Below are 27452 nucleotides of genomic sequence, written 5' to 3'. Positions count from 1 at the left end.
TTACAACCCCCAAAAGATTTTTCTGAAGAACAGCAGGCAGTTTTAGTGTTCAGGGCAAGCAAGGAAATCATTCCGGTTACAACACAGTATTCAAGAATCAAGTGTATGTAAACTTTTGAAGGGGGTCATTTTTATAAATTCAACTATTATTTTCTCTTGTGCACTATATGGAAACATCTTTTATGTAAAATATCTTATTCAGGTCAGTACTAAACAAAAAATAACACACATTTTGAATGATCCCTCTTATTTTGAAAAAACAACATGATTCTGCAATGTGTATATAAACGTTTGACCTTAACTGTATATGCAGTTTCAGTATGTCATGCTCTGTAACTCATGCATTTCACTTACGTCCAACACCAAATGCTGTTCCATTGTTAAGAGGGACAGAGGGACTACAGGGACTCGGATGCCCTAATAATGCGCTAATAGCATGTACTAACCATAAAAACCACTAAAGTCAAACAAAAATAACAATAACATCCTGAGCCATGTCACTATACCTCACAAAGCGACGACATGGAGTGTAGACATAACTCCTTAGAGACACATTCAGGGTCGCACAACACAAAAATGACAGACATGTTAAAGACAAACAAGCACGTTATATGAAAAAGAGGTCAAGAGAGAAGGAAAAACAACTAGAGAGAAAGGAAAACGCAAGACAGACAAACAACATAAACCCATAGATCTGAATATACTTCCAATGCACCAAATGATTATGCTGTTTCTTGATGAAAAATCTGCCATTCTATCCTGCGCATGCACACACACACACACAAAGCCCGTTGATCCAAATAGTCAGCGAAGCTTGCAGACACCACACCCAGACTGCTCTGTTTAGCTCGGCCTCATTCATATTGGAAAAGTTATCTGCTATCAAAAGGATAAAATCAAAGTGCTGGAGGTCTCTCAGAGTCTTCACATATATAATACATCTATCTAAGGATAAAGGAAGACCAAGCTGCAAGTACCAAGTACGTACAGTGCAAAATAATGAATCTAATCTAATGATTTAGCAAAATTTATGCACTTACTAATTAAGTATAAGCATATCTAATGCATATCTATCTATCTATCTATCTATCTATCTATCTATCTAAACTGCAACAATCTACCAACTGCTAATCATACTAACACAACAGACAATGCTGATGAATCATATTCTGTATGAAAGCATTTGTTTAATGCTAAAAATTGATGCTATAATCACCCCCAAAATCAATGACATGAGCTACAACCAAAAAGACAGAGAAGGAAAAGCAACGAGAGGATTAAACCTTTAAGGAGATTGGAATAGGTATAGATATAGGTATAGGAGTAGGAAGAGGAGAGGAGAGGAAAGGAGAGGAGAGGAGGAGTATTGTAAGTGAGAGCAGAACTCACAGTGAGTGAACGCTGCAGACTGAAGACCTGCGAGAGATTTCATCTCGATTTTGCTTTACAAAACTGCACATGCGAAACAAAAAACAAAATAAAAGAATGAGACACAAACGCAAATGAAAAAAGTGCCGAAGGAGCAGATGGCAGTCAGGGTGATGTCACTCTGTCTGTCCACCTGTCCCCTGTGTGTTTCAAATACAAGACACAAACATTGGTAACACTTCAGTAAAGGACACTCTACAGACTGTGCACATTGACTTTGAAAATGCATAGAACAGACATTAAATTATTTAAAAAATTAATCCTAGAATATTCTGGCCCTCCACTTCAGTGTCACCAAAATATAAAGCTAACAATACATGTGTTTAAAACAACTTAGAAAAAAAAGAAAGATCAACAATAAACAAGCTGCATTACAGTGTACAGTTTGCAGTTTTGTAAATAATACACAGTGAATTGATGTGATTAAATGAAAAGTGAGTTATAATAGGTTTTGTTAAGAAATACTGAAGTGACATTTGTAAAATGCTAACATCATGTGCTCTGTGAACAGACAAGAAGAAATGGTTACACATACGAAAACAAATCACACATGTAAATGAAAGTACAACCAGAAAAAAAGACAAGCATTCAGACATTCTGGCATTCTGGTCTCTAAAAACTTACTGCAGATTGGCATTACTCAGGGTTTCTTCAAGTAAAGGCACTTTTGTATAGGTTTATTTGTGTTATTGTGGGGTTTTTTTATTTTTATTTTTGGTTGGAAACCTTTGAAAAGGCATATACCAAATTCTATAATAATTATACATTTTTTTAGAATCACCATAAAACTTACAAAAATGAACTTGTATACAAATGATGTGGAGCCTTTTTCATCCCGACCAATAATTTTTCCATTAACACAGTTATCAAATGTTAATGCACTCTCAAATGTCAGCAAATAGCATGAAATAAAGTGTGAAGAAAATAAAGAGGTCAAGTTCAACGTCAAGCAGAAAATATTATGAAAATGTTAATTATGTGTATTCAGTCACGATAAGATAATATCCTGAAATGTCCAAAAGTCCACGATACAATATTTATTACGATATTCAAAGACAAATGAAGACTTGAATGAAAATGCACTGTTGCACTGCAAAATAAATGAAAATGAATATTTCATTTATATATTATTTTTGCTTTACATTACAGCAGGGAAATTACAATACTTCTTTCCAAATTTCTACACTTGAAAGAGATAGAAAGAAGTTGACCATTTTTTTCTAAAAATGTTTAAATGTAATTTCCATTACTGTTATTTCCTGTAATGCATGTATATAGACTGCTACATGTGGTTCATTGACAAATTACTGTAAATAAAATAATCAGAGTGTTAATGGGCCAAGAGTGCCCATACTTGAAGAAACACCCTAATTCCACACTATAAAGTATTTTAGGTTTATTTACCCTGCAGAAGCTTTCAGTTAAAATTGCATATGCAGTATGAAAAGCGACACCATAACAACTCTGCAGATGACAAATTTAAACTATAATAACATTTCTTTGATGTAACATAACACTCTAAAGCAACACACTCATGAAGAACAGACTACACAGAGCAGGTTTAAGGGAAGGCCAGGGTTACACTGACATTGACTGGACAAACAATCAAGCAATCACAAAAAACTTCACAGAGAAGTGACAAACAACAGCTACAGTACACATTAAAGGAAAAGTTCCACAGCACAAGGCTGGATAAGAAAACATACAGGAAACAAGAAAAAACAGCAGACACTTACGCTGCTATTGAGATGTTGGCAGCAGACATGGGGCTGACCTCCTTCACCTCCATGGCTTTCTGAAGAGCCATGCTCTTTTTCGCTGCCTCCTCTTGTTCCTCTTCATCCTAAAAAAATTAAAGATCAGGATAAAAGAAACGTACAGTTGGTCAAAAGTTTACACACACCTTGTGGAATCTGCAAAATGTTAATTATTTTACCAAAATAAGAGGGATCATACAAAATGCATGTTGTTTTTTTATTTAGTACTGACCTGAATAACATATTTCACATAAGATGTTTACACATAGTCCACAAGAGAAAATAATAGTTGAATTTATAAAAATGACCCTGTTCAAAAGTTTTCATACACTTGATTCTTAATACCATGTTGTTACCTGATTGATCCACAGCTGTGTTTCTATGTTTAGTGATAGTTGTTGATTGAGTCCCTGTTTGTCCTGAACAGTTAAATTGCCCGCTGTTCTTCAGAAAAACCCTTCAGGTCCCACAAATTCTTTGTTATTTTTAGCATTTTGTGTATTTAAACCCTTTACAGCAATGACTGTATGATTTTGAGATCCATCATATCACACTAAGGACAACTGAGGGACTCAAATGCAACTATTACAGAAGGCTCAAACGCTCAGTGATGCTTCAGAAGGACACAATGCATTGAGAGCACATTGTATTTTATATGATCCCTCTTACTTTGGTAAAATAATGAACATTCTGCAAGGTGTATGTAAACTTTTGACCTTAACTGTATATCCTCAAGGTGTTTTGTGTCAATAAAAGTGCTATAACAAAACAACAAAACAAAATAATCATAAACCAGGCAACAAGGAGCTTTATAAAGGTCAGATTACCTTTGTGAGCTCCTGTGCGTTGGCAAGGTTATCCACAGCGATGGCCAAGAATACATTCAGAAGTGTGTCTAGTTATTATCAAGTTAAATAATTGTTTGTATTTCATATTGCATTTAATATATATGTATATATTCATACATGTTTACATGTTATCAATAATTCAATCAATAAATCTACTTTCTACCATTAAAATGCCTAAACATTTTTCTTCCTTGAATAAATAAATGTAAAATATACAGTATTTTTTGAAGCATCTTCTTTACCACTTAGAACATTCACTATTTGATATTCCATATGAAGAGTTTATTTGCAAAAACAGATTTTTAACAATTTTCAAAAATCATGTTTTTTATAATGTTATGTTTTATTGTGTTTTATTGATTTAGTTAGCTGTATTATTTTAGTTATTTTTAGGAATCCGCAATCCACCAAGTCGGTTGCATCAGCCATCAAAATAAAATAAAATAAAATAAAATAAAATAAAATAAAATAAAATAAAAATTCAATTAATTTAAGATTAATAGGAATGCACAATGAAAAAACAAAAATTGAAAACTGTTAAAAACAGACTTTTTGCAAATGAACTCTTCATATGTTGATCTTTTTAGGATGTATTATAAATCGTCCTATCCCTGATGCCCCAACAATCTGAACAAATGTAGGACAGGATACAGTTTCCAAACAGCGTAAGGACAATGAAGTAGACCGAGGAGAACATTCCACCCCGGACGCCACCCTGGGACTCTATCCCATGATACATCACTGCATTCCAGTCCTCTCCTGTCAAAATCTGCAAGAGGCATAAACAGGTCAACACACCAAACAGTCTTACAGTTTAAAACATGAAAAAAAGCGCATTAAACATTCATAAGGCCAAATTAAAATAAAGTATACCTGGAAGACTGTCATTATGGCTGCAGGGAAGCTGTCAAAGTTTGTAGTGGGAGTTTCATCTTCAAAATTAAACCTGGTTAGAAGAGAGAGAGAGCTTCAGCGCACTTGGTATAAAAAGCTTCAGAGGTACACTGAAGGTTTTGATGTCAGTTCTGGTTTGCTTTAATTGCAGGGCTGTCAAAACAAAGATGCTGAGTTACTAAGATCAAAATTCTGTTTTATCATCATTTGTACCCTTGAGCACGACATGTATCTTCAGTAATTTGTGGGCTTGAATGTTAAAAACAATTAGAGTAAGTGTAACATTCATACTTAAAATGTTTCTTGGACTGTTTTTATTTCTTAATCACCTTCTGGATGAAAACGCAAAAATCTGTCTTTCGTATCAACCACCTAAAAACTCTAATAATGTAGGTGTCATAGAAAAATGGATGCTCTCTCACCCACAACTCTATTGAAATAAAAAAAATCAGCTACGCACCACTATTTCTGAGTTACTGACAAACTGTCAATCGAGCCAGACTCAGATTCATGACCTCTTGCACGTGAGGCATGAAATATTTGTCCTTGCCTTAGATTAAATGAACTTGAGGATCATTTTTCTTCTTTTTTGATTCATCCCTATCATTTTCTTCCTCTCTCTACCACTTTATTTTTAGATTTTAGAGTTTTCTTTCAGTCCTGCCATCTTTAACTCTCTCCAAATTGCCTTTCAGAGTCTGGCCTTCAAGGGAAACAGAAGAGCACAACGGTGACTCATCCATTCATAGAGGAGATTCAGAGCACGCTTGCTTTCACAACAGTGAATTGTGGTGGAAAGGATGAATCATTTAGTCCTGGCTTGTCGTGGGACGTGTGCATTAGCTTTACATCGTAAACATAAAGAGGTTTCTGACCGAAGCTGCAGTATAGATGCATTATTGCACAAAACAACATGCTGTTCACTCATACGGTAAAAGAAGCTTAGAATTACAATGAACGATTACAATGAACTGTATACGCAAGAACTGACAAAGAATAAAGGACTGGTTTTTGTAATGTTCGCTGAGGATGGATCCAACAGATTTTTGCAAATGTATTCCATACGTACACATACTAACACTGCAGAGAACAAACCTAAGAAAGCTTGTGTCTCAGGGCCCTCAGGGGCCTCAAAACTAAAGACAAAGAAGCTCATTTGATAGGATGTTCTACTGGAGCAAAATATCTCAAATATTTTATCTTAGTCTAAATTACACAAGCAACTGAAAACTAAAGGAATCTGCAATCCACCAAGTAAAATAAAAATAAAATAAGTAAAATAAAATAAAATAATAAAGTAAAATAAAAAATACAGGGGTTAAGGTTTGGCTGGTTAGCACAAATAAAATAAAATAAAATAAAAATAAGTAAACTCAAATGAAATACAATAAAATAAAAAAAATCATAAATAAAATTGAAAATAAAATAAAATAAGTAAAATAAAATAAAAAATAAAGTAAAATAAAAAATACAGGGGTTAAGGTTTGGCTGGTTATAAATTATATAAATAAAATGAAAAATAATAAAATAAAATAAAATAAAATAAAATAAAATAAAATAAAATAAAATAAAATAAAATAAAATAAAAAAATAAAGTAAAATAAAAAATACAGGGGTTAAGGTTTGGCTTGTTAGCACAAATAAAATAAAATAAAATTAAAAATAAAATAAATAAAATTTAAAATACAATAAAATAAACTTAAAAATAAAGTAAAATAAAATAAAATAAAAAACAAAGATAAATTAAATTAAATTAAAAATACAGGGGTTAAGGTTTGGCTGGTTAGCAAAAAATAAATAAAATAAAATAAAATAAAATAAAATAAAAATACAATAAAAATAAATTAAATAAAAAATAAAATGCAGTTAAAATTCAATTCAATTCAATTTTTTAAAAAATACCTACGTATGCTAACACTTCAGAAAACAAACCTGAGAAAGCTTGTATCTCTGGGCCCTCAGGGGCCTCAAAACTAAAGACAAATATATATATATACATATATATATAAAACCCTACACATGCAAACACTTAGGAAAACAAACCTGAGAAATCTTGTGTCTCCGGGCCCTCAGGGGCCTCAATACTAAAGACAAAAACCCGGATGAAAACACTGACAGTGGATGATTTGAAAGGATGTTCTGCTAGGGGAAAAGATCTGAAATATTTCATCGCAGTCTAATTTACATAAGCAGCTGAAAACTAAAGGAGTCCTTCTGCACCAAGCCGGCTATATCAACCGCAGACATTTCTCTAAAACACAAGAAATTAAACAACCTCTTCACTTGGAGTGTGTTAACAGGCACAGACAGGGTCAGGAAACTCAATGAGCAAAGACTAAATTAGAAAGTCTCTTCAAACCACTTGAATGTTTATGCTCGTACTCTGCAATCCTCTCCAAAACTCCAGCGCATTCATTGGTAATCTGCATGACAGCAATTTTAAAAAACTCTTGGGGCATTTGACAAAACCTTAAAGCAACAGTCAACAGCCAGGTGAGTTAATACCATCAGACCCTGCAGGGTTTAAACGCTGATTACGTCACAGCCAATGAGAGATGTGAACGTATACTGATGTCACAACATGCACAAGATGACCACCTATCAAAACACATCAACACAAATGAAGATCATAAATGCTGTATGTGTCAAATTAAAAATAGCTCTACTAGTGAGCTTTATTTGGAAGGGCAGAGTGACTGGGCACGATTTCCCATCTGACTCTTGAATATGCATTTCCTCCTTTAGACACAGAGTCTGGCTGTGATGACTAACGGGCATTCGCACAGAAAGCATTCTGGTGTTAAAAACAGCTGGATGGAGCGCAATTGGAATTGCGAAGAACCCGCGTTTAAGACAGTGAACACCCATACACAAGGGGTTAAGGTCTGGAATAAAATAAAATAAAATAAAATAAAAAATAAATACAATTAAATTGAATTAAATTAAGATAAAACATACAATAAAAATGACATTAAATTACAAATAAAATAAAATAAAAATCAAGCAAAATAAAATAAAAATACCAGGGTTAAAGTTTAAAATAAAATAAAAAATACAATATAATACAATTAAATTAAATGAAATATAAATTGAATTTAATTTAATAGAATGCAATTAAAATTCTATTCAATTCAATAAAAAATATAAAATTAAATAAAAATTCAATTCAATTCAATTAAAAAATACAATAAAAATAAAAATGTAATTAAAAATAAAAATAAAATACAATAAAAATTACATTAAATCATATTAAATTAAAAATACAATAAAACAAAATAAAAATAATGTAAAAATATACAATAAAAATAAAGTAAAATAAAAAATAGAAAAAATGCAATAAAATAAAACTGAATAAAAATAAAACGTAATTAAATTTAATTCAATAAAAATAAATTAATTTAAAAATAAATTAAAAATAAAATACAATAAAATGAAATTAAATTACATTAAATAAAAAATAAAATAAATAAAACATAAAAAATAAAATAAAAACTTAAATTTAATTTAATTAAACACTATAAAATAAAATACAATGAAATTAAAATAAAGTAAAATAAATACAAAACAAAATAATAAAATAAATAAAAATGTCTGAAGTAAAAGTATAAAATAAAATATAAAATAAAATAATAATGTCTTCGATACAGTTTAGAACTGACTTCCAGCTACACTGCACTGGTTACGTGCAGCCCAATGTCACTAAAGAGGGAGAGAATGAGGAAGGGTGATGACTACAGCTTTCATTCATCACGCTTGTTGTCAGTGGGGTGCCCTTCGTTAAAGCAAGCAGACACACTGCATAATCAGCTCAGTAATTCTCTGAGCGTAAAGATCTAAATCCCCGTTGGCATGCCGTATCACTCTAGCTGCTCACAAGAGCTGGCACGATGGCAGAAGAATTACAAAAAAGAAGTGAGCAGATGATGGATGGATGTACTGAAATTCTGACAGAGAATGCATTTGTAAGATTTAATTGATATGAGATGGCAACAAAAGCAGATTAAAATGATTAAATAATACAAAATAAATATATAAGTACTGTAATGAACTTTAATGTCACGATTTAATGAAAAAAAGTACCTGGATGACTTACTACTTCCTGTTAGATTGTGAAATGTGCATAGACACTTTACTATCCCATGAGGCCATGGGAGAGGATTTGTGAATAGCAGTGAAGCGAAACAACTGACGCTGGTAGGTCACATGACAATGACGAATGTACGTCTAGATTACATTCATACTACATACATCCATACTATTATAAAAAGTCATTTTTTAATGGCCGAGAAGTAATTATTCAAAATAATTTTTGGATATTTTAACGCAGCCAGTGTCCAGGAAGGCTCAAAAAAGTACAAAACCCTTCAGAGCTTCTTTGCTCAACAACGAGTCAAACTTAAGACTATTACAACATGTCACCAAAACTGCTCTTGACAGTAGGACACATTTTACACCCCCATTACATAACTGCACAATTAAGCACATGTTGTGACCAGTTTTGTTCATGGATAAGGCAGCAGTACCCCAGCAGATGGAGCCTAGGGCTGATCTCGGTCCAACAGAAGACACATCAAACACGCTGTCAGGCTTTAGATCAGCTCCAGAAAACTGATCTGAAGCAGATGCCACAGGGGTGTTATGGAAACTTCTATCAGAGCTTCATGTGGGCCTGCTGTGGTCATAAGGCATAAGGATGCATGCAGATCTACAATTCCCGCATTTTTACAGAATCTGCTCCACTCTGGCACTGTTACTTTTAAGTGATTGTAGTTACGTGAAGTGTGAGCATTTTGAATAGTTATGCCTATTAAATTTCAAGAAGAGTAGCAAACCCAAGATGTCTGTATCTTTTAATTTGCACATTGTTTGGTGGGGAATATTTGGCTAGAACAATAAAGGAACATTTTAGAAATCACTCACTGGCCCCCGAAGAGTTGCATGCCTAGCAGCGCAAACACCACAATGAAGAGGAAGAGGAGGAAGAGCAAGCTAATGATGGACTTCATGGAATTTAACAGTGAAACCACAAGATTCCGCAAAGAGTTCCAATACCTACAGAAAAAGAGAATTAATACATATAGAATTAACTTTTATAAAAATTATATATTTTTTTATTTATTTTTAAATATTTTAAACATATACATTCGGCTATATATAGATATGTGTAATTATATTTACAAATAAAATAAATATAATAATAAAAAAGAAAATTAAAATCAATAATATTGAAATAGTACTCAATAGTTTTTAAATATTTGTGACGGACAATATATAAAGATTTATTACAGATGCAGTTGAGGTCTAAAGTTTAAATCCCCCTTTCAGAATTTGTAAAATGTTAATTATTTTACCAAAATAAGAGGGATCAGGAAAAAGGAAGGAAAAACCATGCATTAAGAGCAGGGGGGGTGAAAACTTTTGAATTTGATAATCAGGGTAAATTTAATTTATTTTGTCTTCTGGGAAACATCTTCTGTAGTCTCTGAAGGGCAGTACTAAATGAAAAAATACTATATTTAGGCAAAATTAGAAAAATGTACTTATCTCCATTCTGTTCAAAAGTTTTCACCCCCACTCCTAATGCATCGTTTTTCCTTCTCAAGCATCAGTAAGCATTAGAACCTTCTGTAATAATTGGATATGAGTCCCGCAGTGTGAAAAGATGGATCTCAAAATCATACAGTCATTTTTGGAAAGGGTTCAAATACACAAAAATGCTGGAAAACCAAAAAAAATTGTGCTACCTCAAGGATTTTTCTGAAGAACAGCAGGCAAACAAGGGACTCACGAAAACAACTATCACTAAACAAAAAAAACACATCTGTGGATCATCCAGGTAACAACATAGTATTAAGAATCAAGGGGATGTCAACTTTTGAACCGGGTCATTTTTTATAAATTCAACTGTTATTTTCTCTTAAGGACTATATGTAAACATATTTTATGTGAAATATCTTATTCAGGTCAGTAATAAATAAACAATAACATGCATTTTGTATGATGCCTCTTATTTTGGTAAAATAATTAACATTTTGCAGGGATGTAAACTTTTGACCTCAACTGTATTGTAAAACACTAGTTTCAGGGAGTACTTTATGTAAAAAATAGGTCAGTTAGGTCAAATTAGGTTTGGGTTTGAAGTATCAGGAATACCTAATCTAAAGTACTGTTTTGGCCATCTACTTACTTGGTCACTTTAAAAATACGGAGCAGGCGCAGGGCTCTCAAAACACTGATCCCAAAAGATGCACCAGGTTGGATCGCTGCCCACACCACCTCAAATATACTTCCCACAATCACCTGGAAAATCAAGAATCATCAAGATTCCTTTTGTGTAGACTCTCATTTAAAGGAGCAGATGGTCTATTTAGTAAAATATTAACCAGGTAAAAATATTAAAATCTTAAAAAGTGACTAGAAAACATATATATCTAAAAAATGACACTTGCAGTGAATGTGAGGAAGCTGGCTAAGCCACAACTCATGAACGGCCCTGTGGCGATTCAACGTACACATAAGTATCACAGTGGCTGATAATGACTGACTGGATAATGCAGCTGCACAGGCCCGTCTGAATCATGTATGCTGTGACTCACCCCGAAGTCAAAACAATTGAACGAGGAGTGAAAGTAGTTTCTGGGCCCCAGGCCGTACATCTTCAGAGTCATCTCTGTCAGAAACAGACCCAGGAATACAAACTCTGCCAGGTCTAACAGCCCGATGAAATGAAAGGGGAGATTAGATTATCTGTCAACACCCAAGATTTTTCTTGAGAGTTTGTAAAACTAGTCTAAGGACATGCTCTTAGGAAACTAAATAGTCAAAAAAACAAATCTAAAATTATGAATAAGCGTTGTATTTGCTAAGCTTACACAGGGCCTTGGTGAGCCACTCAGGCTGGTCGTAATGGACGATGGCCACACACATTGTGTTCAATCCCACCAAACAAAGAACAATCCAGTAGAAACTTTGTGCCTTCACCATCCGCCGAATGAAAAAGCGTATCCTCTTTTCCTTTCGACGGAAATATGAGGAGCTATCGTTCTTACTGCTCTTTAGGCTAGCTCGGGCAAAAGGTGATCCAGGTGGTGCTAGAGAAAAAAGATTAATTTAAAAACACATTAAAGGAAGATACTTCAACCCTGATCAATCTGAGAAGCCCTATAGAGGTTTCAGTTTACTATTTACAGAGGAAAGTGATTTTTTCTCTTCTTGCTGACTATTAAAATAAATATAAATTCTAAACTTAATATATAAACTATAAAATAATTTAAACTAATTCTATTCTATTTGAAAATGCTTTGTTGGAGAAAATGATTATGCTATGTAAAAAAAGAGCATTAAACTTAGACAGAAAGGGCTAAAGTTTCATGCATCACAGTCAAGTGACCAAGAGTTTCTGAAGGTCAAAGGTCAAGGCTTACCGACAGAGGAGATGTCTGTGAAATGCTCCTCTCCCTCTTCAGCACTGATAAGGTCATTTCTACCCTTTCTGCTCTTTGTTCTTTTCAGGACTGAACACAAAAATTCACAAGCACACAAACATATACAAAAATTATGACAGAGTTTAGAGAAATGTTAAATTCATCATGACATGACATCAAACCAGAACTAATTCTTCAAGGCTGTGACAACTTTGATCTAATGAGAATCAACTGGATGTCAATTACACTCTATAATACACCTATTTGAAGAACAGATCTATTTATTGTTTACTTTTCTAACAAAACTTGAACTATCGTCATTTAAATTGATTCATTTTATACAAATGTACTTTTTAAAAAAATAAATCAGTATTTTGACATGCCTTTGCACAATGTGTGATCACTTTACTTATCTAGCAACTGTGCCCAGGTGAAAAGATGAAATTCTAAACACCTCCCCAAAAGCCATTTTGCCCTATAATGGACCAAAATTCATAGTTGCATACAGTATGAGGGCTCATGAAATATGAGGTTGCACCTTCTACTGGCCTGGTTTATCATAGGATACTATGGTAAACCAGCCCTGTGGACCCTTGCCCTCTTTTCACCTGGGTTGTTCTGTTTCCTCCTGTACCACGCACCATCCAGAGGGGATTTCTCCTCAGCATTCTGATCCTCTTCTGCCAGCAACACCTCCTCTGTAATGAACAAATAAGTAAGAGTATCAGTAAAACCATTATTTGGAACACGATCTGTAAAGAATTAAGGCCTATTCACACTAGTACTGCACAGACAAATAATAAAAAATATCTAAAATATTTAAGACCCTACATGAAGTAGTTTATAGAGATGCATCATTTTAATCTCTGTTTTGACAGTTTAAAATAGATAACTATTAAACATTTATGAAAATGAACTGACTTAATGAAAAGTCTCTAATATACTTTGATTAAAAATTCTCAATGGTTTTGTAAAACAACACCCTTTTTACCTTGTCAAAATGAGCTCTGCAAAAATCATCTCATTCTAAGGGGTTGTTCCTTTAAATGTTAATGAGCTCTGCTCGCCCCGCTCCTCTCTTCTCTCTGTGGAATGACAATCACTAAACTTCCTAACTACCACATTATAAGGAAAGGCGATAGTAAAGATTCATAAAAAAACGCTTATACACACTTCTACTGTAAGTGAAGCTGGATCACGAATGATTTGCGCGAACATAGACGGATATATGGAGATCGGGAGGCGCATTCCTTTCACAAACAAATGTAATCCACTGCATCTTCAGCTGCTCAGATGTCGGGAGTAAATGACGACCACTATGTTCATTATTACATCCAGAAACACAACACCTCAATCGCTCAATCTGAGATTTTCTTGTCTAGCTTACATCCCTGCTTTGGCATTGAAACAAGGAAAGTTACTGGACTGTGACAGCTGGTCTAAGGTAAGAGCTCATGTCAATCAACTATCGTGGGAGCGGCCTCTGTCGGTGTGACGCCACACCAACAGGCATCTGAGAACGGCTTGATTTGAAAAAGGGGATATTATTTTTACAGATTAATTAAAAACCACTGCATGGATTTTTATCATTATAGGGTAGATGTGTAGATACACTGACAAGACACATTAATGTTCAAACAACATGAAAAAGTGAAGTTTGCATCCGATGACCCCTTTAAGAGAATCCAGTGAAACAACAGAGAAACAACAAGAGAGAGATCACATTTATACTAACCTGCCTTGCAGATCCACTCCAGGTAGCCGGTGAGTTCTCTCTCAATCTGTTGCTGTCTGCGGAGCTTCAGGAACTCCTGCCTCTTCTCCACTCGTTCTCTTTCTTTCGCAAACTCCCTGAAACCAAACACACATATACACAGAAAATAATATAATTCTGCTTTATATACTGTAAATTGTTAATTTTTGGATGACTTCAATTCTTTTCTAAGTGTATTATACTGGAAACCCCATTTTTTCATCTTATTTGAGGTGGCAGATTTTGAACAAACTCAACAATCTTCACTCTGAACTGTTCAGACAATGTCCCAATTTCCTTTTTTTTCATTGCTGGAGATCCCCTTGTCTGCATATTTTCATTAACTAATAATAACTAATGTTTAACTAATATGACACACTTATATTGGGTCTATAAAGCCTAGAAAAAGTTATCCATTAGCATTCCTATTCATGTTAACGGCAATCGCTTGTCTGGCACGGGACCTCTCAGAAGTACACAATCTAAAATCTGTCATCTTTGCATATGGAATATTTTATAGAATGTGTAGAATATTTACAGAACATTTTGAGTAAAAAAACATGAGTTGTAAATGTCATGTGATGTGTACTCTCAAGCTACAGGAAAATTATGTCATGACAACACTGACAGACTGATGGCACCGTAAGTCCAAACACACAGTTCTACAGCCTACACTATCCTGAGCTGTGATGTCCAAGGCAGCAGAGCCCTTAAAAAAGGGTTCTGAGGTGCAGTAGGTGCATGCAGGAAGTGGCCTGCATGTCAAATGACTGAACAATCTGAATGAGTAGTTCAAAACTGTTGAATCAGCTGCTTTAGCTAGATATGGTTAGGAGTTAATTTACACAACCTCAGACAGAAGATATGTAAAAAGACAGAAATGGACAGCGTTCTGTGTTGCTTTCATTAATATCAAAAGAAGAATTTAAGTGTCTAAGACCCATTTACGTACATTCAAGCAGTATGTTTAAGATGGTACATTTACTGTTTATTTGAAGATTTTTTTACTTACTTAATCAAGACTAAAATGTACTGTAAATAATTGCTCTGTTAATTTTCTTAGCACTGAAGCAAAAATGTTTGAAGAACTGGCAACCTGCAGGCTGTTGACAAAGAAATTTGAGGAAGTAAAAACAGCCTTTCACTTTCGTTTTGTATGTGCCACACAACACCTGGACAAGGTAAGACGTTTTTGTGTTTGACTTAAAAAAAAAAAAAGCTTATTTAAAAAGTCTCTGAGCACTTGTAAACTACGTAATCATTTTAGTAGGCAATTTACAGGTAAATAATAAATCCTTTGGAGGATCCATGTCAAATATCTACACACCTTACGCTGACATAAGTTGGTGAGAAAAAAATCACATTTACAATTCACGTTTTAGTTGATTACTTGCACAAAAAGATCATGCCAATCATTATTAAATAATAATTAATGGCATTTTATAATAAATAGGAAATAAAAGATGTCAGAAGAAAGGACACAGGAAAGTCTCCCAACATCCAGTTTTAGTAAGTTTTAAATATTTTTCTCCTTATATGTGCTGTATGTCATGACTACAATAACTTTTACAAAGCAACTGTGCAACATTTTGACAGTGATCTAATTAAAATACATAATCATTTTTACTACTTTAAGGCCAAAGTCTCTCTGAGATAAGAATCATACTGATCGGGGGTCGAGACCTTGACAGACTACAGGCAAGTGGAAAAAGTTCAGTGGGAAACATCATTCTGGGCAGAAAGGCTTTTGATGTTGGAAAAAGAACTGCACGGTCAGTTAAAGCAGATGGTGAAGTACATGGAAGACATGTGACAGTGGTTGACACCCCAGGCTGGTGGTGGCATTACCCTGTGGAAGACACACCAAAGTTTGACAGACTAGAAATCATGAGAAGCCCATCATTGTGTCTCCCTGGACCTCATGCCTTCCTTTTGGTCATTCCTTCAGATAACATTTTTTTTTAAAGATTATGGAATAGCATTGGAAGAACACCTGGAGATTTTATCTAAGAACATCTGGAGACACATTATAGTGTTGTTCAGCTCCATTACTCCACATGAAGATAGATCTTTCAAAGACCATCTTTTAAAACGGCCAGACCTCCAAATGGTTCTAAGAAAGTTTCAGAATAGATTTCATGTTCTTAATGTAAGCAATAGGGATGACAACTCTCAAGTGATCACACTGATGGAAAAAATTGATGAAATGGTAGCACAAAACAATCACAGTTACTTTAAATTCAGCAAAAGTGTGGCTGTAGAAGATGCGAGAGAGAATGTAACAAAAGAAAGAGTCAAAAATAAGACTTTTGCTTTAAAGAGACAAAGAGCTGAACGTCAAGCACACATTAAAGGTAAGAAATTCCACACTATTGACCTAAAATACATTTTAGTGTAGGAGAATGCTATTTTTAGCTTGTTTGTTGTTAGGTAAACTAACTTAATATTTTACCCTTGTTCAACATTATTTAGTGGTCATTTTTTGCGGATATAAATGCCTGACAAGTAGCATTTTAGGATCCCAGTATCTGGTTCATCATAAGAAAAGCAACTATGATCATTTTTTTACATACTGGTTGCACTGCAAAAGTCAATGACCAATCCTTGTTTAATTGGTATCAGTTGTAGGTCTTACAGATTGAACTAACATGCTACAGATAATGACTGTGCTGAAATCTATCTGTTATATAAATGGCAACATAATATTGCCAGCAATACACATTTGACCTCTTCTTTCAGATGAGGAACAACATCTCACTGATATACAGATTGTTATGATTGGAGCATTATTCGGTACAAAGAGTTCTGCTGGCAACCTCATTCTAGGCAAAGATGATTTTCAAGTTAGTAAAGCTGGAAAAACAGCATGCTGTGAGGTTAGTCACACCAAAGTGCATGGGAGGAAGCTGACTGTGGTCGATACTCCAGGCTGGCACTACAACCATCCTCTGAGATCAACACCAGAGATTGACAAACTTGAGATTAGACGTAGTATGTATCTATGTTCACCTGGCCCACATGTTATTCTGTTAATTATTCCCATTGCCACAGCATTTAACAAATCTGTGAAAATAGCTGTGGAGGAACATATGGGTCTTTTAGGGCAAAAGGTCTGGAGCCATACCATTGTGCTGTTCACTTATGGAGATTGGCTTGGGGAGACAACCATTGAAGAACGCATTGAAGAAGAAGGAGAGCATCCTGAGTGGCTAATGGAAAAATGTGGGTACAGATACCATGTTTTTAACCGGAAACAACACATTGGCAGCACACAAGTCACAGAACTTCTTAAGAAGATAGAGGAAATGGTGATGGAAAACAGTGGCTTCCATTATGTGCCAGATGAGAAGAGCAATCCATCCACTGAGCTTGAGCTAAAGCTGAAGAAAGCCAAAATAAACATGATGAAACAGCAAAAACAAAAATATATACTTCAAGAGCTGCTTAAAGGTACATAGGTTTTATTTTCAATTTTACCAAAAAAAAGCTTGCCAAGTTAACAACCCAAGTCATTCTTTGTAGAAAATAATATATCATACTATTACCTTCCTAACAAAAGAAAGGAAAAACAATCTCTCAGAAGTAAGGATTATACTTCTTGGAGCTGAAGGAGTTGGGAAAAGTAGCTCAGGAAATGTAATTCTACAAGCAGATTTTTTTGAGAAAACGCTGGATAAGGTAGTTCAGTTTTGATATATTTTGTGCTAAATTATTGTTCAATTACTGGAAAGTAAATTATTGTTACATCATTACCATTCTGTCTAGGCATTTAAAGTCCAGAGAAGAACAAGACAATGTGTGATGAAACAGAGCAAAGTTGAAGGACGACAAGTCTCTGTGGTTGATACACCAGGGTGGTCAACATCAAACTTGGAAAACGCAAAAGAGATTTTACACAGCGTGAAAATTTGTTCACCAGGTCCACATGCATTACTGCTAGTGCTACCTCTCAATGAGTCTTTTACAAAAAAATCTGAACAAACAGTGATGGAACTCATGAGCCTTTTTGGGGAGCATGCCTGGAAACATACTATAATTATATTATTTGGAATATGGCTGAAGGACAGACCAGTTGAGCAGCACATTGCATTTGAAGGAGAAGCATTTTCTGTTTTACTAAGAAACCTGTATGGGCTGTCAATCAACAGGTTATATATGTGTGTTTTTCTGTACTTCTGTATGTGAATGAGAACTAATATTATCATTGAAAACATTCATAATTGTTCAAATAATGATGTAACTGTATAAACCTATGTAAAAATGTTGTTACCTATTTTATGTCCTTATTTTATGTTCTAAGTACTTTAAATCCACTTTACTCTAAAGAAACTATATATATAAAATTACTGTAGACTTTTGTCCAAAACCACAGAGTATGTGAAGTAACTTTAAACTGTGTGTCAGAAGGGATTATGCATGCATGAACAACATAAAATATAAATAGAAAAATTTGTTTTACTATAGTAATTCTCTACATAGGTTTACTTTCAGAAGTCACTTTTTCTAACTTTTATCAAAAAGCACACATCTTGTCGAAAAGTTTTGATTAAAATCACCATGAAATCAAAAAGGATAATTCTTGTTTTTCTGGAATTTTGCAATGTTTATTTTAAATGATTTGGCTGTGCACCTTTTATCAAAATAATCTTTCTAAACATACATGTTATTCCTCATTCGAGAAACTGTCTCACTTTATTTCACTGTCTTACTTCCTTTTAATGATTCAAAGTAGCTTTAAATACTTCACAGTATCTCTTTTCTCCATCAGCACTGTAAAATAACGTAACCAGTTAGATCATCATAGTGCACCAAATAATAAATACTAATAATTTTTTAGCTCAGCCATGTGTCTATTCTCACTGTGAACCAGGAAAGGAAGAAAATACAGAAAACCAGAGAGAGAGAGCAAGCATGATGTACAACTTACCCTGATAAGACACCCAGGACGAGGTTAAGCATGAAAAAGGACCCGATGATGATGAGAGGGATGAAGTACAACCAGTTCCAAGTGTTTCCCGAGGCATCATTGGCCTGTAAGAAAAAAAAAAAGTTAAAAAGTTACAGTAAAGCCCTTATGGCCAATTCACACTGTACCAACAAAACTTCGTTGGGTTTTGTCGAATCGGTGTGTTACCCTGTTACCCAGCTGGTGCTTGTTTTTGCTGACTGAACATATTAACTACGTTTGCTCAACAATGCGTGCTACATCTATGTGCAATAACTTGTTCATACTATCTAGGACTAAAACTATATAAAGCATTTTGTGACTAATTATATCATTCATTCTCATGGTTTGAAAACCAAATTCTATATAAGTCATTACAAATCCACTCCCACAAGCCACCACCAAGGAAATATGGCTGACACACTAAAAATCCTGGCAGAGCCCCAGGCTCACATCAGAACCAAAGCCTAATGCAGTAAGAAGTTTAAGAAAAAGGTTAAATCATTTAGAATTAGGAAGTGTTTTGCCCACTGTTCTCCAGGAGAGACTCAAGGCAGATGCTACAGGTCCAGCTGACAACAGGCTTCTCTCCTTAAGTAAACATCACTTTTACATTCATCTTATCTGGAAGGAAGTATCACGATTTTTAGAATATGATTTTTAGTTTTTTTTGTGGTTACAGTGAAATGGTTTCTCTCCTGTTTTCATTTTTTTAGTGTCTCATAGTTATTCTGCAGGCTGATGTTTTTGAGACCTATGTCAGAGTCATTTCACTCATAATTAAGCAACAGTGAGGTAAAAGCAGGAGGTATAAGTTCCTATGAGGGAGGATGGGAACCTGTGTGAAGTCCTCTCTTATGCTGACAAAGAAACTACTTAGGGAATTACATTTCTCTGGAATGCCAAAGCACTTCATCATTGCAGAGTGTTACAAGACAGAGCATAAGTTGCTCAGTATTAGGAAAATTATTTTGCATAAGAACAAACCAGAATATTTATTGTCTTATACTATGCAATCAAATTTTGAGGTACAGTATACAGTAGTACTTGTATTGCATTGCTTTATTTACTGACTATACTGTATATCAGGAAGGGAAGAGGAAATAAATCTAGTCTAGTTAGGTGCACTCCACTCGCACACATTAGTTTTATGTCTCAAACCTCAGTAACAGGTCTTTACCAGCAGCCCACATGGCAAAACAAAATCATCTGCCCTTGACAGACTTCTTGTCGGGTAAAAGAGAAGTTTCGCGAGAAATCAATGACGGCAAAACCTCAGGTTTATGAAACTGTTGTGAAAAAGACATCACTGGATTTTAAAGTTTTATGTAAACTCCAGACAACGCAATCTTGCAAATACAAGTTATTCATTTCCACTAGATAAAGCATATCTGAGAGGCCAATAACAACATATGCTCATAGTCCAGAGCTATTTAACAAACAGCAACAGGGAGGGACTTTATCACAATGCAAAAGCTGCTTGCCTTCCTTGTATTTTTCCTCACACATTCAAACTAAAAACAGATAAAATAAGACAAAGATTATGTATAATATATTAGAGGTGTGAGACTTGTGAAGCAACAACAGTACAAAACCGGAGCAAAAACAAAAAGCATATTAATCATATTCCCCTTAATGTGTTTCACTGTGACATTTCACTTTATCTTCTTTTATCTACTCCCACCTTTAGTAACACTTCCTTAAAACACACCGCACAAACAAATATCTACTCAATCTATAATCACTGATTATCATAATGCTTTAATCAGCATTATGCACAGTCAACTGAATAAAGTGTTAGATCAAGTAAGTAAAGTGTAATATTTATTCTATGAGTCCTTAGAGGAACACAAACTATATTATAAGCTAGTCTATTATGCTATCATGATGACCATATATCTTTTTCTTTCTCTTCCTCTCATTCCAAGATAGCGAAATAATAAACACTGTGGGTAATTTAATTGATTCCTTAAATAAATGATGTAGTGAACTTTACTGAAACTGTACAGCATCTGTCTAAAGTTGTGATGCATACACCTGAATCAGCTCTTTAAAATGCTGGAAGTATCTGGACTGCACTGTGGGTCTGGATATATGCCTAGACACAATGTTTTCTCCATAATTTCATGGTCATTGAATGATTATTGCTGCTGCACCTTTTTGGGCACACAAGCATGCCATTATGAGTTATAATGAAAGCTACTAGCTTATGATGCATCGTTATTTTTGAGCATTAACTCCTGGTTAAACTGGACTGCTGAGTGAAAAAGACTTGCACTTCCATCTGTGCGCATTCTTCACTGCCACTGTAATACGTTATATCCAAAAAGGGGAAGGAGAAAGAAGATAAAAGACCTGAGTCAATGTTGCATGCATCCAAATATGACTGTACGCCATCCTGCACCCAACAGGCTATTTTTAAAGATGTTTAATGAGCTCAGGGATGGGGCTGACAGCCCAGGACGACCGGTTGACAGGGTCAAGGTGCACAGAGGCCTGGTGACTCAGCCTGCAGTAACAAGACCAAAAACACTGATTACACTGAAACACACTCACACACACACTGGCCACTGGAAAAGCATGACATCTACTGACTGACTATACATTTTAGTGTAACACAACAATTAACAGATGGTCTCACAGGGCTACAGAACACATAATGTCTCATCTTGGGCAGCATGCTCTTATACGTCAATAAATGACACCTTATTATGGCCCCAGTGGGAGGTGATAGTTTTATAGACGAGTCAACATTACAAATGCTTGACCAGAAGGTAGATTTTACAATAATTAAAGATGATGTAGATAGAACAACATTAAGATAAGAATAATTTAAAATCACCACAAAGAGGTGCCTCATAATTATTTCAGAAATGAAATGAGACCTTTCACAAGGGTTGTTTTGTTGCAAAATGCAATTTTCAGGAGCAGTGATTGAAGGAAAACCAATTTAGTTTCTGGCGCTTAATGCTACGCTCCATTCAAAGTTGAATGTGGGTTTTTCCTACTTCTTCTGAATAAAAAGATGTTCCGTTGCTCAGTGCTTAAAGGACGCTGTGCATGTAAGGAAACTAAATGGCAATGCTACAGTTAGCCATCTTCTATTATGCTATGCAATGCAAGCATTCTTTCTGCAGGTGTACGATTATCAATAGAAAATTTCTTGTTTTCCACTCCTGTTTCTGCAGAGGTTTGCTATACTGAACTTATGTTATTAAACAAATCTAATCCAATCCAAATTTAACCATTGAATCTTAATTAATAATAACCAGACTTTCTGATTGTAACTGTATTTATCTTTCTTAAACACAACTGAAAATGTATTCTGCATTCTAATACAGCCAAAGTGACAAAAAAATAGACATACAGTTGAAGTCAAAAGTTTATATACACCTTGCAGAATCTGCATAATGTTAAGTATTTTAACAAAATAAATGGATCATACAAAATGCATGTTATTTTTTATTTTGTACTAAATAAGATATTTCACATAAAAGATGTTTACATATAGTCCACAGGAGAAAATAATAGTTGAATTTCATAAAAATGACCACATTCAAAAGTTTACATACACTTGATTCTTAATACTGTGTTGTTACCTGAATCCACAGCTTTTTTTTTTGTTTAGTAATAGTTGTTCATGAGTTCCTTGTTTGTTCTGAACAGTTAAACTGTCCACTGTTCTTCTGAAAAATCCTTGAGGTCCCACAAATTCTTTGGTTTTTTAGCATTTTTGTGTATTTAAATCCTTTCCAGCAATGACTGTATGATTTTGAGATCCATATTTTCACAATGAGGATAACTAAGAGTCTCTTATGCAACTAACGCTCACTGATGCTTCAGAACGAAAAACTATGCATTAAGAGTAGGGGGTGAAAACTTTTGGAATTTGAAGATCAGGGTAAATTTAACTTATTTTGTCTATCTTCTGTAGTTTCTGAAGGGCAGTACTAAATGAAAAAAATATAATATTTAGGCAAAATAATAAAAATGTACACATCCTCATTCCATTCAAAAGTTTACACCCCCTGCTCATAGTGCATAATGTTTCCTTCTGGGGCATCAGTGAGCGTTTGAACCTTCTGTAATAGTTGCATATGAGTCCCTCAGTTGTCCTCAGTGTTAACAGATGGATCTCAAAATCATACAGTCACTGTTTGAAAGGGATCAAATACACAAAAATGCTGAAAAACCTAAAGAATCTGTGGGTCCTGAAAGAGTTTTCTGACAGCAGGCAGTTTAACAGTTCAGGACAAGCAAGGGGCTCATGAAAAACTATCACTAAGCAAAAACAAAAAAGTCTAACAAAAAAAATCTAAAAAAAAACAAAACAACAACAATAAAAAAATACAAGTGCATGTAAACTTTTTAACAGGGTCGTTTTTATAAATTCAACTATTATTTTCTCTTGTGGACTATATGTAAATATCTTTTATGTGAAATATCATATGCAAGTCAGTACTAAATAAAAAATAACATGCATTTTGCATGATACTTCTTATTTTGGTAAAATTAACATTTTGCAGATTCTGCAAGGTGTACATAAAAGTTTGACTTCAACTGTGTAGACAAAAACCTGAACGTTTGTCAAAATACTCAAAATGTTAAAAAAAAAAAAAAACTGTAAAAAAAAAAAAAAATAAATGTTAAAATGAGAAAAAGTAAATGTAAAAAATACATATATTAAATAAAAAATAAATAATAATCTTTTTCTCAACAGCAACATCTCTCCAACAGGTAGTGTTGCTCCACCACAGGGGATCTGACCAGAATCCCCAAACAAGCATGACACAGCAGTGGTAATTAAGCAGAAAGCGATTAATCTTTAGCACAGCGAGAGCGTAATAAAACTAACAGGCATGAAATGAGGACTGCCATGTCATTAGCTGAGGACCCCGCCCCCGCTGGCTTGTTTGGGCTGGAGTTCATTATGGGTGGGGATAATGTACCAGCTCCTTAGGTTGAGAAACTTACACTAACCTCTGGCCCTCGGCCTGTCTATCATTTAAAGAGCTACAATGAGAAAGAGAAAACACTTTTCAGTTTAGACACAACCGGTTGCATTTAGGTGGGATTTGAATCGTAGACTACAAATCTATATCACAGTGTCACGGTTTTGCAGCACTGGATGAACATTTGGGATATGAAAGGAAGAATGTATGCCTATAATCCATTACAGACAATCCCATTATTCCATTGTGCCGTTCCACAGCTGCATAAAGACATCAATCCAACGAGTCACAATCCAGCTACTCTGACATGCAATCTAGAAAATGGAGTGCTGCCATTATTCTTATTTCATGATGCGATCCATCCTGGTTTCCAACCATAAATAGCATTTCAAAAGAACTATATCACTATGTTTTTCCACAGCATTTAGCCTTAACAGTATTCAGAACACCACTTTCCCTGACTTACTAAGAAGGAGGCTGATTTCAGGCTTTGTGCTTATTCTATACATTACCCGGTTATGTTTTATGTAATTTACTTCTCTACAATCAGTTTGGTATTAATATAACAAACAAAGCACGCTACAAGATGCTTTCTATCCATCTAGAGGATGGAGGAAAATGTCACACTTGCTGCTGGCTTTCAGCTGAGAAATGGCACCCATGTGTGTGACTTCTGGGAAAGAATCTAAGACTTATGATGAACAATATATATATTGATTTACTCTCTATTTGTCACCAATTATAGGTCTTTGCCTGTCAATGCAGAGGGATTAAGAAATGCACTGAGCTACTTTATAAACGAGTCAGTCTCTGTGAAATAGGATTGAAGCCCCTAGGCTAAAAGGAACGTTTAACTGCAAGCTCCAGTAGTTACAAATTGGCAATAAAATGATGAAGCTGGCTATGGTCTTCCATAGATGTGTTTTTACAGTATTCTGGGAACAAAAGCTGTTTTGAAAGGCCCTGTAGATTGCCTGAAGGGCCACCAATGCAGTTTGTGAGGCCTATGTTAATAAGATATACTCACATATACACACAGGCTGTGGTAAAGTTGCCTTATAAAAGAAAGGTTTATTGCACTTAATAAGAACACTCTGCACAGCGAAAGTGTAGAGAAAGTAGTGAAGTGCTCTGTTTTCCAAAACCTTAATAATAAGGTTTAATAATAGTATAATAGTAAACCTTAATAATAGTAATATTTGGTTGCAAAAACTGCTTATCAGCATTTATTTAGCTAGTCTGCTATGTATAATTTAACTGTATAATTTACAGATATATTTCAAATATTTTAACATTTAAATAAAAACACTTTATACACTACCACTACCAGTCAAAAGTTTTTGAACAGTAAGATTTGTAATGTTTTTTTAAGAAGTCTCTTCTGCTCACCAAGCCTGCATTTATTTGATCCAAAGTACAGCAGTACAATTTTGAAATATTTTTACTATTTAAAATAACCATTATGAATATGTTTTAAAATATAATTTATTCCTGTGATTTCAAATCTGAATTTTTAGCATCATTACACCAGTCACATGATCATTCAGAAATCATTATAATATTCTGATTTGCTGCTCAAAAAAATATTATTATTATTATTATTATTATTATTATTATTATTATGTTGAAAACAGCTGAGTAGAATTTTTTCAGGTTTCTTTGATGAATAGAAAGTTCAGAAGAACAGCATTTATCTGAAATAGAAATCTTTTGTAACACGGTAAATGTCTTTATCATTATCATTCAATTTCCTTGCTAAATAAAAGTATTAATTTCTATAATTTCCTTCCCCAAAAAGAAAATATATATATTTAATATTTAATTTTATACATGTTACAAAAGCGTTTTATTTATAAACTTAAAATTACTTAAATTTAGATTTGATAACAGTTATTTTAAATTTTCAAAATTTTACTGTTTTGGATCAAATAAATGCAGGCTTGGTGAGCAGAAGAGACTTCTTTAAAAACATTAAAAATTTTAGTGTTCAAAAACTTTTGACTGGTAGTGTATATGCAAAAACATAATATTTAAAATATAATTGCCTGACACAGACAAGGATTTGTCAAAATTGCAAGATCTGTGACAGTCTTGGTAGCATATATACAATAACTGCATAATTTACAGACATAATTACATTTTCTTTAACATTTGAAAATATTTTAACATTTACATGTGCAAAAACTGAACAAAAGTGTTTCTACATCTGTTGTTGTTTTGGAGTTTCCTGTATCGTTACAGGAATATAACTGTATAATTTACATCGTTTAACATTTCTTTGTAAGGAAATTCTAACATACATATGTAAAATAAAATAGTTTTTAAAAGTAAATGTAAAAGCTCGACATTTTGAAATGTGGAAATAATATTTAGAAATTCAGAAATATTTAAAGAGTACATTTTATTTTATTTTATTTTATTTTATTTTATTTTATTTTATTTTATTTTATTTTTTATTTTATTTCCAAAGCAAATTTCCCTAAAGACAAATTAAGTAATCTTGAATCTTATATTTTATTATATTTTTGTGTGTTGACAACAATCAAGTTGTTTAATCATAGCAAGCAGAAAACATCCTTACAGTTGAGCCCTGCAAATAAGCTTATATTTCAAATGAAAAAAAGGATTATTTTGCCTAATATTAGCATTCCATTTGTTCATTTGAGAGGATCTATTATGATTAGGATGCTAGAATGAAGTTTGCTTGGTTTTGGAACAGAGCTTGTGTTAAAAAATGGGTGGGTGAAAGTGAGAGAAATAGAGAGGGTATCAGCATAACCAGCAGCCCTCCGCATTTGACAGGAACAGGTTGGCAGCATACAGTTTGAGTTCAGCTTAGCATAATTCTCATCTCAGTCTGTGGCGGGAGGGGGAGCGGTGTGGGAACAGGGTGGCATATGCTGGCCCACACCATGTTCTGGCAGCCTGACGCTCCGCACACATTTGTAAACTGTGAGGAGAAGGGGAGCAGGTGAAACTACAGCAGTCTGTCTTTTCTGTCACTCAGCAGGGTTTACACTACGCTCCCTGGAAGTGTTACTGAGACTGTCCATGCCAGGGTTTATTCTGAACGTGATGTCTCTATAATGACTGACCTGTGGTAAAAACAGATGGCCGCAGTAGGGTTTTCCATAACTGTGGAATTCCTGCATATCACAATAGTTCTACAGCTGTGTACAATTAAACTAAGCAAACTTCTTTCCACTTTTCCACTTTGTATTCACATCAGCACACACACACACACAGATTGTAGCATCTTTACAGTCTCCTGAGCTCAACACTCAGACAAGCAGAACAGACTGTCAGATGTTCTAAAACATAACACAAAATTTAGAAACAAAGAAAAGCCTTTGAGATTACACAAACAATATTCCACATCCATATTTGAGACTATGCATGTCTGAAAATGCATGTGTGTGTGTTTGTGTGTGACGTTTTTAAAGGAATAGTT

The 27452-nt window shown here is 34.2% G+C and overlaps 1 protein-coding gene and 1 pseudogene across 9 annotated transcripts in view; one reads left to right on the top strand and one right to left on the bottom strand.

Annotated features, from left to right (window-relative positions):
• cacna1bb (calcium channel, voltage-dependent, N type, alpha 1B subunit, b) overlaps window positions 1-27452 on the bottom strand; it is a 135415-nt gene that overhangs the window by 47027 nt on the left and 60936 nt on the right. For 4 of the 9 annotated variants that reach the window (XM_051093527.1, XM_051093526.1, XM_051093528.1 and 1 more), the window contains exons 7-19: window positions 19032-19135; window positions 14087-14202; window positions 12960-13049; window positions 12352-12441; window positions 11800-12018; window positions 11524-11636; window positions 11115-11227; window positions 9848-9979; window positions 4907-4979; window positions 4685-4802; window positions 4013-4080; window positions 3165-3271; window positions 1390-1452 (exon numbers count right to left, since the gene is read on the bottom strand). In XM_051093527.1, coding sequence (XP_050949484.1) covers window positions 1390-1452; window positions 3165-3271; window positions 4013-4080; window positions 4685-4802; window positions 4907-4979; window positions 9848-9979; window positions 11115-11227; window positions 11524-11636; window positions 11800-12018; window positions 12352-12441; window positions 12960-13049; window positions 14087-14202; window positions 19032-19135 — 1406 coding nt within the window. The remainder of the gene's footprint in view (window positions 1-1389; window positions 1453-3164; window positions 3272-4012; window positions 4081-4684; window positions 4803-4906; window positions 4980-9847; window positions 9980-11114; window positions 11228-11523; window positions 11637-11799; window positions 12019-12351; window positions 12442-12959; window positions 13050-14086; window positions 14203-19031; window positions 19136-27452) is intronic. The other 5 variants (XM_051093533.1, XM_051093531.1, XM_051093534.1 and 2 more) reach the window with 3 other exon arrangements.
• On the top strand, window positions 15272-18000 carry LOC127152715 (GTPase IMAP family member 4-like; annotated as a pseudogene).

Source organism: Labeo rohita, chromosome 21 (assembly GCF_022985175.1).
Source record: "Labeo rohita strain BAU-BD-2019 chromosome 21, IGBB_LRoh.1.0, whole genome shotgun sequence".
Classification (NCBI taxonomy): domain Eukaryota; kingdom Metazoa; phylum Chordata; class Actinopteri; order Cypriniformes; family Cyprinidae; genus Labeo; species Labeo rohita.
The sequence above is the reverse complement of the archived record's forward strand: the minus strand, read 5'-3'. Positions and strand labels throughout refer to the sequence as shown.